At 46.3% G+C, this 15077-nt stretch overlaps 1 protein-coding gene across 1 annotated transcript in view; it reads right to left on the minus strand.

Annotated features, from left to right (window-relative positions):
• Positions 1 to 11748: 11748 nt before the first annotated feature.
• Positions 11749 to 15077, minus strand: part of LOC147705907 (uncharacterized) — a 287761-nt gene continuing 284432 nt past the window's right edge. The window contains exon 9 of the mRNA XM_086928993.1: positions 11749 to 13356. Coding sequence (XP_086785119.1) covers positions 13240 to 13356 — 117 coding nt within the window. The 3' untranslated portion in view covers positions 11749 to 13239. The remainder of the gene's footprint in view (positions 13357 to 15077) is intronic.

Genomic DNA, 15077 nt, shown 5'->3' on the forward strand with positions numbered 1-15077 from the left:
CTTCAGCTGCCTCCAAACACGAGGAGCCCCCGTCCGGCGGTGAACCTGTTCAAGTTCCCTGACCTGCGCCGTTAGTTCCTCCCTCTTGCGTTGGCGCTCCTTGTTCTCCGCCGAGGAAATGGAGATAAACTCCCCCCTGATAACTGCTTTCAAAGCCGCCCACTGCGTTGCCAGGGACGTATCGGAGTTGTCATTGTGGGTCAGGTACTCTCGGATGACTTCCTCTACTCGCTTCACCACCGATTTCTTATGGAGAAGCGTGTCCCGAAGCCGCCACATCCCTCTGGAGGGGGGGGCCGCCGGCCAAGCAAAGACTCCGGAGACCGGCGCATGATCGGAGAGGGACAATACCCCGATGTCCGCCGCCATGGCGGCCGAGCGAAGCGGGCCGCTCACCAAGAGATAATCTAACCGCGAATAAGTGTGGTGTGCGTGGGAAAAATATGAGTAGTCCCTATCGGTGGGATGCATGGTGCGCCAGAGGTCATGTAGATCCATCTCAGCAATCTGGTCTTGCACCGCCCTAGAAAGCTCCCCCGTCTGCGGAAAGCGCTGGGCAGACCTATCCAGGGTGGAGTCGAAGACCATGTTCAGGTCTCCCCCCAAGATGATATGGCGATCGGGCGAGGCAGTAACGTCCACTAACACAGAGTCCAGGAAACGATCCTGGTGGTCATTTGGGCTGTAAACGGAACCAACCGTAAAGGCAACACCTCCCAGACGCATGCGATACACTAGAAGCCTCCCCTTCTGCTCGGCATGTTTATATAACACCTCACCCCTGAAGGAGCTGGCTAGGAGAATGGCCACCCCCGCAGTCTTAGTCGCAGCCGAGGAAAAGAGTTGCGTGGGGAACTTGGCAGAGCGCAACCTATGGCAGTCTTTAGAAAGTAAATGGGTTTCCTGCAGGAGGCAAATATCCGCCTGCGACCCCTCCAGCAAGGAAAGGATCGCCCTACGCTTTACAGGGTTATTCAGACCCTTGACGTTAAGGGTCACTACTTTCAGGGGCGGCATCGCTCACAGGGAAGCAAAGCGCTATGCAGCAAGCGAGGGATCAGCGGGAGGGGCGCGCGGGGCAGGGGAGCAGGGAAGGCCAGGATCGGCCTCGCATGTGTTCGGACAGTATCGGACGGGACCCCCCCAGCATCAAACCAGATCTTAAACCCCCCCAAAACCAACCCATGGCAACCAGCCAAAACCAAAAACAAGAAAAAGCACCCCATTGTCTCAGTCTAGCCCAAGAGGGCGAGACTGCAGAAAACAGTCAAGTGGACGTCCAGCCACACACCTCCAACCGCTCCCCCCCAACCCCCAGCCCCAGCCCAGCATCATGGAAGCTAAGAATCTCTCCCCCCGGAGTAAAGTTAGGCCGTCTGGGCCACGCCGTCAGATTCAGGCAAGTTCCTGGCCGCAGTCCTCGGGGCCTCCGCCATATCCGCCCTGATAGTAGGGGAGTCAGGACGACTCGCTGTCGCCGACGATTGGCGCCTCCTCGATCTCCGTCGGCCCCGCCGCTCGGGGCGCCTCCATGCAGGTGTAGCTCCTTCCTCCTCCGTAGCTGTGAGTCCCAGCACCCCACAGACATCCTGTAGGGAGCGCAGTTGATGTAGCACCCCATTCCATCGAAAGATAAGACGGAAGGGATGACCCCAGGAATAGGCCGTCTCATGCTCCCGCAGAAAGTCCGTAGCGATGCGGAAAGACCGCCGCTTCTGCAGTGTGATGGCGGACAGGTCTTGATAGAGCGCCAAGGGTCGTTCCCGGAAGGACAGTGGCTGCTTCCTGCGGGCCTCCGTCATAATGCGCTCTTTTAGGGGGAAATCCGGCAGGAATGCCAGGATATCAGGCGGGGGTGCCGATGATTGGCGCTGGCGGCCCACTCTGTGTGCTCTGTCGATGCGGATCGGAAAGTCCGCTCCCTCGTCCAAGATGTCGCGGAACAGGTCCTGCAGATAGGCCACTAGGTCCGCACCCTCATCCGTGGACGGAACGCCTCGCACCCGGATGTTATTCCGCCTGGACCTGTTCTCTAGGTCCTCCGAGTGGGCCTGGAGCTCGACACACTGCTCCCGTAGGCGGAGGACGTCCTGTTGGAGGTGGACTATCTCTTCGTCGCGACGTTGGGCCGCCGTTTCCACAGTGTCAACCCGCTCGCCCAGGCCTTCGACCTCTCTACGCACTTCACGGACCTCTCCGGCCACTTCGGTCTTGAGAGTCTGAAATTCCTCCTTGAGGGAGCTGAATAAGTCCTCCATGAAGGACCTCGTGACTGGTGGTTCGCCTCCGGCGGCGTCCGTCGAGGCCTGGGAGGACCCCGGGGACGGCTGCGTCCTGTCGCGTAGTTGCTGGGCCCTGCCGAGCATTTCCGGCAAAGTGCGATCTCCTCGTGCCGCGCCTCGCCTCCCAGTCATCTTGGCCTCCGCGTTGAATGAGGCCCAAAGCCAGCCGCCGTGGATGTGCTCAGCTGGCCGTGGGCACCAGATGTGAAGTCCTCACCAAGGACAAGGATAGTGCGCCATAGGCGACAAAATGGCGGCTCGGGTCAGGGCGAGACGGCCATCGGGCCAGTCAGGGCGGTCAGCAATGATCAAAACGGAGGCTTCCAGCCGTGTGCACCCAGGAAGAACAGCAGATGTGTAGGCACCAGGATGAGCCAAAGCGCCCGTACGACAAAGGCGCGGGCGAGGGCCACCAGTTCCAGTTCCACAAAGACAAGATGGCGGGAGGGCGGAACCCAGGAGGGCAGCCCAGGCCAGCAAGGCTATGGGCGACCCTCAAACCGCAATGGATCGGGAAAATGCGGAACCAACCTCTCTCAATAACACCGGCCAGTACGCCCGGTCCGGGCACCGCTCAGACTCAGTCGTCCTTCGCTTCCAGGCTCGGGGTCCGCAAGGCGTCACACACCGACACCCATGGCCGGGGGGTGGCTCGCCGCCGCAGGGCTGGGGTCTGTCGTCTAGCGATGGTTCTTGCCACAAGGGCGCCGGCCAAGAAGTCTCCACACTCCGCGGAGTCCGTCTAGTCCGCTCCCTCGGGGTCTCCAGCTGTCAGCACTCGGCCCAGCTGAGGCGCGCGGACAGCGCCGCAGTACGCTCCGCCTCCAGGTCCTTCTCCTCGGGGCGACCCAGGCTCCACTCCCCGGAGCGATCGTTGAGCAAACTTTTCGGGGACTTCCCCCGGGGCAACAAAAGCCAAAGTAGGATCAAAATGTGCCCCAAGAACTCCAGCACAGATCTCTCGCCCGCAGTGCAGCCGCGGGGGGAGAGAAGCGCAGGAATCGGGGCTCGAGCTGAGCTGGGCCGGAGGAGCTACGGGAGGCAGCGTCCGCTCACCCCGCCATCTTGGCCACGCCCCACTGAGCTTCTATTTTTAGTAGATCTAGAGACAAAATATTACCTCAGCCTCTAGCACATTTAAAGCAACTGTATTTATATGTGATGAAATGGTCTCGACCTTCTTTTCTGTATTAAGAGCCATTTCATGTGTAATTTTTGCAAATCGTTCAGTTGATATATATATAAGCACGTTTTCTGACTGATCATACTGCTTGAAAGCGTACAGTACCTATTATCATTTTCGTGTATTTCGTATACACCATTTTGAATGCAAAATGTATTTTGGGGTGGGTTGAAATACACATGCACCTTTACATGTTTAATATTGCTTAGTTTTAAGTAAATGATGGCCATTAGATCATGGAGTGGGTGATGTGTTTTATCTAGGAACCCGAATCAATATTGCGACTATATGCCCTTATACGGCTATAATCAATACATATCCCTATAATGGCATAAGAATCAGATCCATATTTTAGTAAATCGCCCTTGCAGTTCAAGGCACGGCAAAAGCTACTTCCTTGGATTCCTAGAAAGCACACCGAGTTCTTTCGACACAGCAAACCTCCAGTAACCTGGGAAATCCCCACTTGCTTTGTTTTGATTTGTAAGAGAACTCCTGCAAGCACTGTAAGAATGGCCAGTTCTTAGTGACATCTTTATTGACGTCTTATGTCCAAACCTTACGTCAAACTCGGCACCTTTCAGGTATAAATATACCAACGTTGCCTTAAGCAAACACACAGTGGTGAATTCTGGAGCAGAGCAGCTGTCTACTTGCAGAGAGCCCAGCAGATGCGAGAAGACCACGGACGCTGCCCCTCCTCTTTGACGCGCTGAGAAAGACGCTGTCTTTTCTCCTGCCGAGAAAATCCAGCTCCGGCGTTTCCAGCCTACCCTTGCGGGTGACTGGGATATCGAGTCCTGAGAGAGAGATACCAGACCTCCTACATTCTATTCCCAAGGTACAGTGCTGACTAAAACCCTTAGAGAGAATTCTTGAATCAGATTCTTGGCAAAACCTACTTAACTCAAACTGATACTTACTTACTCCTTCCCAGTATTAGGCTTAGGTCAGGCACACCGGGGTAGGCGTATTTAGAAGCAGCAGTTGAGCACATTAGCCAATGTATATATGTATGTATATATTTTATCCATTTTACCCATTTTAAAGTATCTTATGGCTAAGAAACCATATCAATGCTTTTACAGTATTATTTCATAATACTCCTTTTACTGTACGTACTTTACTTTATATTAAGTATTGCAATTGTGGCAATTCATTTCTCTTGCATGAGAAGGAAGACTGCTCAATAAATAATACCTTTTATTGAAAACGCCCGTCTCTCTCTTCTCTGCACTCTGGTGAAACTAAGAACGCACGTCTGACTGAGTGAAATAACAGTCTATTGTTTTCACACGACTCTAGAAATTTACTCTTATTCTGAGGGAGCAAAGTTGTCATGTTTATGCGGTTGTCGGAAGCTGAATCCCTTCTTGTCTGAGCCACGGAAGCTGATCCCTTCCTATTCAGTCAAGAAAGTTTCCAGTGACCTCTGAGCTAGCTGGCGCAAACCTAAATTAAGTCTAACATAGTCAGTAGAGACCTAGATGACCTCAGTCCTACGTCTACACAGCTGTTTGTTATTCCAATGCGCAGGGCCTATAGGGAAAATAGGAACTACACTACACCTTGACGTGGTGTTCCCCATATCAGTGAAAGGTCTGTTTGCAGAGGTTGTAGCCTGCATGCAGATAGAGTTTGGACCTTCTAAACAGAGCAGGATCCCTGGATGACCTAATGGAGAGGATATTGATCTTTACTGTGGTGGGTCGCTCCATGCAGTCTCTAACCATACTGGTATGTGTGCTAGGACCTTGTCCACTAGTTATGTTGTTTATAGCTTGACCAGTCGCTGTTCCCATCCCCCTATTGGGCAGCGTCTCAGCGCCTCTAAGTATATCCAAATGTGCTTGGGGAGTACTGGTTGCTAGTTCCTTTAGTTTGGTTAGTCTGTCCTCAATGTTGGTTAGTTTCTGTGACAAAGGGTTCAGCAAAATTGAAACCATAAATAACCTCATCCAAAAATCCTCCTCCTGCAGCCATGCAGATGGGTCATTTGTTGCAACAGATGTTGGTGTTATGCCAGACTCCTGATCAGTGGGTTTTGTTTTTACGTCTCAGTGCTTTAGGGGAATGTACTTTTTGTTTCTGTGGGCCCCTCCCCTCCCTCTTCTTTGATGGTGGTTCATAGATATTGCCTTGAATTACTTTACATTAGGCCTGCTTGGTCTATTTAGTGAGTCTGAGGATGTAGTGGATTCCAAATCTACCTCTATGGGTTGTGACTGATTTGTTTGGCTGAGGGCGTGTTCGATATTAGGTTGCAGAGAGGGTCCTGCGAGAACAGGTTGGCTCTGGGGAAGTTGGGGCTCCAATGATAGCCTGCCCTCTGGGAGCTCAATTTCATGAACTAACGCTGTTCTGCCCTCAAAAGAAAAGCATCCAGGGTCCCCACTACTCCCTGCCCAGTGACAGACTTGCGTTTACTCATAATTGAGGTCCCTTATGATATCAGTGGACCAGAATACAGTTTTTGCACAGTACCTTACACAGCCAAAATGAGTCGTCCCAGTAACAAAGATGTCAATGGTATGGCCCAGCCTGGCCTCGGACAGGCGCAGATGGTCCCGGTACGTGGACCCACAAGCTGGCAACAAGAGAAGGCAAAGTAAACAAAAACAATTAATATGAGGGCCCAAGGGTAAGTTTAACGACCCACACTAGATACATAACCCTCAATACAATAAATCACACAAATAGTATCTAGGGGTCAGATCATCATGTGACTCAACTATGGACACGAACACTAACACATCACGAAAGAAATAGTGGATACCCAAAAGTGCAACAAATGTGATATGTGATTACCATGTGGCAACGCAACCAAATGGGCAAATGTTCCCATCAGTAACCGTCCTATACCGCCCTTTTTAGCATCATTTGGTTTCTCCTTGCCCAGGAGACAAGACGACACAACACAGTCTAATGGTTTCAGGACTATGTGTAGTTATTAGAAAGATGTGTTATCAATAAGGGTGGTATATATAGGAGATAAAAGTGAGGTTACTGAATAAGCAGTGTGAGTATAAGTGAAAGATGTGAATACAATTTAAAATTGGATAAATTGAGTAAATGTTGATTTTATTAGTATTTCTCAATTGTCCAAGTATAAAAACAGAGTGAAAGTACAGATTTAACAAAATATCTGTTAGCAATATTGGTCAACATGTTTCTGCATTTAGAATGAAATAGTTCATATGCCTTCTTCAGGACCTGTTTGTAACTACTGCTTATAAAGTTGAAAGTTAAAATCAATATCACCTGCAATATTCAGGTTTCAAAATCCACCACATACTATTTCGTATCATGTAGTGATCCGACATCCACAGGAGAAACATGGAGAGAACAAAGAAAACAAATTGCCTGAATTATGTCACATTCTAGACACATCCATAAGGTCAGTGCATCATAATGAACATCATTGGATATCATACTCATGACATTTCATGCTTATTGATATTATTAACATTAAGGCCACTCACCCATTTGTAGTGGTGAAGGCACTTCACCCCACCTGGCAGCAGCTCAGGTTTAGAGGAGCACCGCTCTAAATTGAATACAAAGTAAAACACAGAAAAACAATTCCTTGGTTTCACACCGACAAGGTTTACATCTATACCACCACAATTGTCTAAACAAGTAGTAGACTGGTCATCATCTGTGGATGTTGTAACTTCAATGTGCACTTATCACGCAAGAAGCGGGATATTTTCTATTGCCATTCTGACTATAGTGATCCGGATTAGTTATCTTACTTAGTCAGAAAGATATGAAAAGAAAAGTAAAACACTTCTTGGGTGATCCCTGTGTATAATTGTTGTTTTTCGATTATCAGGGATAAATGTCATTCATACTCGTAGGCTCTATTGCAATGATGTTCAAGTTATTCATGCAACAGCGATAGAGCAGTCGCACAAAACGCTAGGTCAAAAACCGCCATGATTTCATGCAGGAATATTAAATAAATAAGTATCATTCTTACTCGTAGGCTCTATTGCAGTGATGCTCAAGCCATCCACTCAACTTCGCTAGAGCACTCGCACCAAGCGCCAGGACGAGAAGCGCCACGCCCCCACACAGAAACATCGAGTGGACAATTGTCACTACCAATCGTGGGCTCTATTGCAGTGATATATGCAACTTCATTAAAATGCTCACACAAAGCGCATGGGCGTGAAACGCCATGATTTCATGCGGGTATATCAAATAAATAGGTATATCATGCACCCCGCTCTTCCCGTTTGCTTTAGAAATCCGCAGATCCCCAAAGCCCGCGCACAATGCGGAGAAAAAATCATTATCCACCCTAAGAGTAACTCACCTGTCCGTCGGTGTCTCCGCACAGTCGTCTGTGCTATCTGGGGAGGCACCGATCGGCAGGAGTTTTCCATGTTTATCCGGAAGCAGGACCGGTTAGGAACACGTGACAGTAGTCATGTGATTCCCAGAAACGCTGGGAAATGTAGTTTGCCCTTGGAAACTGCGATTATATTTTCGTTTTAAGCATGCGCCCACGACCATTAACATTAATTAGATATTTAATTCGGAATAGGTTACTAATATAGTGGCTAAGGTTTAAATGTCAGGCCATCTATTTATTGAGCGCTATTTATTAAAAAGCAGCGTTACTCAGAATATGTTAGTAAGACTGTATGTCTATAAGAGTAGTTACAATATGTTAATGTTAGAAGAGAATGAACTTCCTCGAACTCTTTATAAAGTTGTATATGTCATAACATCACTTTAAGGGAGTATTAGGGGAATATTGAAAGTATCTTCTCATTGTAATTCTCCTAACTGCTACCAATGTATATTGGAATGTAGCGGATACTCATAGTTGGTCGAACAACAAGAGGCCTATGTTATTATAGGGACATCCACGGTATTGGTTCATGGAGTCCCTCCTTAACACTGTTTAGCTTATAGACCCACTTTTGTTCTTTCTTAAAAAGAAATTTGCCAACATCAGGACAGAGTTTTGGTATTGTGGGTTGTTCAAGAACAGTCCAATAAAAATCATTTGGGCTGTGTCCAACTTCAAGAAAATGTGATGTTAGCCTGGTCGCCTGTTTGCGACAGCGTACCGTGCTCTTATGTTCCAGTATTACGGTCTTGATTTTCCTCGTTGTCATGCCCACGTACCGCTTCTGACATGGACAGACAATTAGATAAATCAATTTATCGCTGTTGCTGCAACAGATGTTGGTGTTATGCCAGACTCCTGATCAGTGGGTTTCGTTTTTACGTCTCAATGCTTTTGAGGAATGTACTTTTTGTTTCTGTGGGCCCCTCCCCTCCCTCTTCTTTGATGGTGGTTCATAGATATTGCCTTGAATTACTTTACATTAGGCCTGCTTGGTCTATTTAGTGAGTCTGAGGATGTAGTGGATTCCAAATCTACCTCTATGGGTTGTGACTGATTTGTTTGGCTGAGGGCGTGTTCGATATTAGGTTGCAGAGGGGGTCCTGCGAGAACAGGTCGGCTCTGGGGAAGTTGGGGCTCCAATGATAGCCTGCCCTCGGAGCTCAATTTCATGAATTAACGCTGTTCTGCCCTCAAAAGAAAAGCATTCAGGGTCCCCACTACTCCCTGCCCAGTGACAGACTTATGATATCAGTGTACCAGAATACAGTTTTTGCACAGTACCTTACACAGCCAAAATGAGTCGTCCCAGTAACAAAGATGTCAATGGTATGGCCCAGCCTGGCCTCTGACAGGCGCAGATGGTCCCGGTACGTGGACCCCCAAGCTGGCAACAAGAGAAGGCAGGCAGAGCAAAGCAAGTATGGGCATTTTGAATTAAAAAAAGTGTAAAGACTAGGTCCTTTTTTGAATATATATATTTCTTAATTGATTTTTACAAGCTTTAAGTTGGTTTAAGTTTTCATTTTTACAGTAATTATTTACTTGTAGGTGTGCAGTATAGAATAGTAACTATTGCGGACTATCAGCTAAAAAAGGAATAATCACATACACACGCATACCTACAAATACGTATCTGTTGTGTCTCTGTAGGTACTTGAAGTAATTATAGCTGTGTCTAACAAGGTGTACCATACTTTCAGCAGATTTAGTCATGACACCTCACTCCTTAGAACTGCCCATTCTTTATCCCATCTCCCAACGACTTCGATCTGCCTTTATGCACTCAGGAAGTGCATGACGGAGCAGGGCTTTAAGTGGGACAGCAGTTTTATAAAGGAGGCCTCGGAATGGGTCTCTATCGGGCTCGTTTTTTTTGCCCTTTCACAGGCATCCGTTTTTTTCTGGACTGCAGTGACCACAGGCACATGATGTGCGCGTGCTCACACTGCTCACTTCTCAATGGTGGAGAAGTTACGGCATGACGTCATGCCAGGTGAGCGTTGCATGCAAACACCCTTCCACCCATGCATGCACACACACAAACACCCCTCCATCCATGCATGCACACAAACACCCCTCCATCCATGCATGCACACAAACACCCCTCCATCCATGCATGCACACAATCATCTTTCCACTCATGCATGCACACAATTATCCTTCCACCCATGCGTGCACACAAACAATGCTTCGTCCATGCATGCACGCAAACACCCTTTCATCCATGCATGCACACAATCATCTTTCCACTCATGCACACAATTATCCTTCCACCCATGCATGCTCACAAACCCTGCTCCGTCCATGCATGCACACAAACACACTTCCGTCCATACATGCATACACACTTCCATCAATACATGCACCGTCTTCCATCCATCCATGCAGACAGTCTACCCATGCATGGTGCCTTTGCATGCACTGCCCTTACAAGGTAGCAACACTTTAAAACATACACCAGAGGTAGCTATATGCTATGTTACTAGTGCAAGAAAAATAAACAGAGTAAAGGGCAGACCCATTTGTACCTAAATCCCCTGCCACTCAAGCTCCTTTAAATAATATTTTCTAAGGAGCATCTGCACTGGCATGGGTGCTATTTGCTGCTTTATTTACTTTTTAAGATTCTATTTGAAGGTAAGGTTTATTTACTCCAACTCCTAGTAGCCTTGATAATTATTAAGGCTTCATGTTATTATGCTGTACTGTGCAAAGGAAAACGTCTGCCATACGTTTTTCACTTCTGTTGTAATAAAACCCATGCAGTTTTGTGATTTCATACCTATATTTCTTTCAGTCAATAGTTTTTGTTTATTTTTTCGTTTAACCCGTTCGGCGCTTATGACTGAACCGTTCCGTCACGCGCCTCGGGTGAGCTGTGCTAGTGACGGAACGGTTCCGTCATGGCCCGCTCGACGCTGATTTCGTGCCTGCGCGGTGCGTTCTATTGAGCGGGCGCGTTTGTGACGGAACCGTTCCGTCACTAGCACAGCTCACCCGAGGCGCGTTACGGAGCGGTTCCGTCACAAGCGCAGGTGAGCCGCGCCCCCCCCTAGCCCTGCGGCGGAATTGCAGCCGCAGTGAAGGGGTAAATGTAAATTTGTGTGAAGTTCTGTAGCCTGGAAGAATTATTTAACACCGCAACAATACTACCAGCACTGTTTCTCCAACAGTGTGACTGTATAACACCGGTTGTTAAATATCATTTTTTCTCTTTAAAAAAAACTACATTTGGTAAATAATTTTGTTGGTGGTCAACAATCTGTTTGCAGGCTGACCAGAACAGATTTTAACAACTGTGACCCAAGGTGGCAAGATAGTCGGCGGGTCTGTATGTGTTCCAAACAAGCTTGGGCATTGGGCAGTAAACTGGTCGTAAGTCTGAGTGGGGTGGTGGTGGATAAGGCAGGCAAACGAGGTGCAAGACGCATCTCTCCTGAAAACTGCGTGTACTGCATTTGCATCACGAGTAATGCCGGAGCAAGCAAGAAAAAATATTTTGGATTACTACAGCAAATCACCTAAACACAAACATGGACTTAATGGTACAGCAGGGGGAGACCTGTGCTTTCAATGTGGGGTCTCGGCACATTTCCACCACAGGTCGAGGTGGCATTGAAAAACCATTACATGTAGAAGCAACACACATTATTGGTGGAGCCACCACCTTTCAACCTGCGCAGAATGGCCAGTGAGAGGGAGGACCACCGAACACCTTGATTGCCACCCATGCACTCTGTTGAATTTGAAGCTCACAGGTATTGCATATTTTGCTAGTAGATCAGTACTTCTCAATCCCAACAGTTAAAAGACGCAAAGTGATTTCAATAATCTCTCCACTTTGATCTACTTGTGAAAACCTCCAAAAGTAGTCAACCATTTCAAGAAAGAAAAAAAAACACACAGTTGATGGTATTGTATCAGAAGTTATTTTACTTCAGCTTATTTTACAATTCTTATAACGAACTAGGATACATAACACGTTTGGTGCTGTACAAAGGACAAACTGAGAAGGCGAGTCAGTGTGCAGTGCATATCGAACAATTCTAAATTAAGAAAAAAAAATAGAGACGTCAAGATACCAACTTGGTGAAAAGGTGCTTGATAAATTCTCTGCAGGAATGGGTCGTGCTCATTACCAGCATCCACGTGTTCACCAAATAGTACTTCATAGTTAACTGAGCCAAACAATAGCATTTTCATCGCTGGCTAATAACTACTGTTCTCATCAGCACCTAAATCAACACAAAACACTATTCACCTATTAATTGTCTACAACTACTGTTTGTTACCAGCTGGAGCCCCAAAAGCCTGATTATTGTGCTTCACCACACTTTCGGAATAAACGGATACAGAGTTAAGGGTCCAATTACCTCAATACAGAGTGCAGAAATGATATCATAAAGCAGAATTACAAACTTTGTATTAAGAATCAATACTATATAAACCCAGTGTGTCAATTGATCGTCCTGTAGTTGGTAATTTTTTCATAAGAACACTAACTGGTTGCTGCCATGCAGAAACACCCCATAATGACCGCAGGGTAGGGTTGATTTTGGAACAACATATATGTAAAGGTAAAAAACATGTTTACAAGTTCAGTTGGCACATGCTGCAGGTTTATTAACATTATTTTTTGGATCATTAAAACAGGATTGAACTTGAATGTTTTTTAATCTGAAATTACCTATTCTAGTAATGGAAAAAAATGTTTTTATTCTTTCCCAGTAATGACAACTACCAAGCAATTTCAAGCACCATAGTAAACATTCAACCTCCTTCTGGTAGGGTACAGGGAGCACCAGAGATTGGTGCAACCCCATGAAATCCCAAATAAAAGCAATAACGAGGGCAACAATCTTAATATTTAACTTTCTCAGTTTCTTCTAGAAGGGCTTTACATGAGGATGCCTGAAGACCTACTAGAGTCAGAATGAGTAGGACAACACTCGGATACTCATGGGAGGGGCACATATATAGCCCCAGAGGGTTGACAACTGATTCATGTCCCAAGCATGTGAGTAACATGGATAGTAATAGCAACCAGTAGATGCAGGAGACCAGCAAATCCAGGAAAAACAGGAGATCTTCCCTGTCACCAAAAGTGTTAAGGAAGATGAACTCAGTTCAGTTCAATAACTTTATTCGTTTATAAATCCATAAAACCATAAAAGTACAATAAAATCACATGAACTCAATTGTAATCTAACCCGATCCTGCTGTTTGGGCAATTATTTTGCAGTCGGAAAGCATCAAATGGAAACCCACATTTCCTCCCCCAAACTGTCTGTATTGCCAACAGAGACCAATAATGGATTAGCCTTTCCGAGGACATACATGTCCTGCCAGATCCATACAACATCAGAAATGTTTGATTCTTGGTAACATTTTTTTACTACTGAATGCAACTACTCCGCTGCTGTTGGCTTCGCAATGGGAGAGTGAACAACTGCAGGCTTGCTTGGACAGAGCACATTAGAATAATCCAGTTCACCAACTGCCATTTTGGTGAGCATGTCATCCACCTGCGAAAAGAAAATGGATTAGTAAGCCATCTTTAATCATGGGAAAAAAAATCTGCTTCATTTCACCCCATCCTGAACATAAACTAAGTGCATCTTTTTTCATCTTCAGAGTTAGGTGAAGCCCATCAGTAAGTATCTAATTACCACCCAAAGCCAGTTACCATCCCAAGCCATGTGTTCCGATTTAGGGAGGACCTGGCTAGGCAGTTTGGGCTGTACTGTTCCAATTGAAGCAGGGCCACTACTGATGTGGACAAAGCTGGGTCTAAGCTGAGGTGGTATGGTGAGCAAAATAACGATGGACTGGGAAGCAGCCTGAATAATTACCAGTGGCTGAGACTATTTGAAGCATTCGATCCATCACTTTTTTGTATATTTCAGTGTGCCACCCTAGGTGGGACAGGTATACTGAGAAGTCAGTCCTGTGCACACTGTACCACTGGAAACAAGGTATACCTGGCTGGTGACCCCTAATAGCAGCAAATGAGTCCTGGATTGGTTGTGTTTGGTTCAGAGAGGTCCTGGCCTGGCAGTTTAGGGTGAGCTGTTCCCATTTGAGCTGGGTCAAGAAAGATTTTCATATGGCAGAGTCCGAACTAAGGTGGCATAGTTTGCTAAATAACAATGGACTGTGATGCGTCCCAAGCAAATAGCACTGGCTGAGATTAGTTCAATCATTCCAATTATCACGGTTTTGTATGCTTCAGTTAAAAATCAAAGCCCTACAGTGAGGATTTTCAGTTGGTAACAATCTAATAAATTTCTCCAAATTTCTCTTCCTCTGACCTGTCCCCCCCTATTCTCCTTATACTTCAGCACTTCTATGACTAAACAGTTACATGTAACCACGCTGAGTCAGAGAAAAGGAACCAGGCACAATTAACAAGTTGTACAGGAAACAAAGAAAATATTAAAGCGAGATACATGAAGTAGAAGAAGGAGGAGGGTAGAGAGATGATGTGGAAAAATGTGGGGAGAGAAGTAAAGTAAATAAAGAAAGGTGTGATATCCAAAGGGAAAGAGAAAAGGCAGAAATAGGGAAACCTAGGTAGTAAAAGACAGGCAGAGAGTTAAGGTTTTAGAGTGTGATAGAGGGTTAGAGTGTGATAGAGGGGTAGAGAGCAATAGCCATGGGGAAAAAAAAAAGAAATGGAGAGCTAGAGGAGTAGAGTACCTCAAGAGGTGAGGTAGAGAGAAAGAAAGGATGTAGAAAAGGTGAATTTGAGTGAGGAATAGTCAGAAAGAAGTAGATATAAACAGTCTTGAAACATATGAACGGGAAACATTTTACAACGAAACTTTTTCTACGCAGTACTTTTACAACGCAGGTATTACAACGCAAGTCGTTACAACAACTTGCGCTGGAGGGCGCTGCAGGATAGGGAATAGTTTAATTTACTATCCAAAACCTTCCCTACTATCCACAGGGACTGGAGTTGGAATAGTAAATGAAACTATTCCACTATCCAGCGCCCCCCAACGCAAGTAGTTGTAATGACTTGCGTTGTAAAACCTGCGATGTAAAGGCATGCGTGGAAAAAGCATGCGTTGTAACGACATACATCCATATGAACGGTTGAGAGCAAAATGAAAGGAGGTATAGAAACATGGGTCAGGTAAAGAGTTGTGAAGAAGAGAGAAAGGTAGACGGGTGAAGGAGAACTGGAGCGTAAAGAGGAAGGTGAGAGACATAGGTAAAATAGAGAAAGAGGTAAGGCTTA

The sequence above is a fragment of the Lissotriton vulgaris genome, chromosome 7 (genome assembly GCF_964263255.1).
Source record: "Lissotriton vulgaris chromosome 7, aLisVul1.2, whole genome shotgun sequence".
NCBI classification, from domain to species: domain Eukaryota; kingdom Metazoa; phylum Chordata; class Amphibia; order Caudata; family Salamandridae; genus Lissotriton; species Lissotriton vulgaris.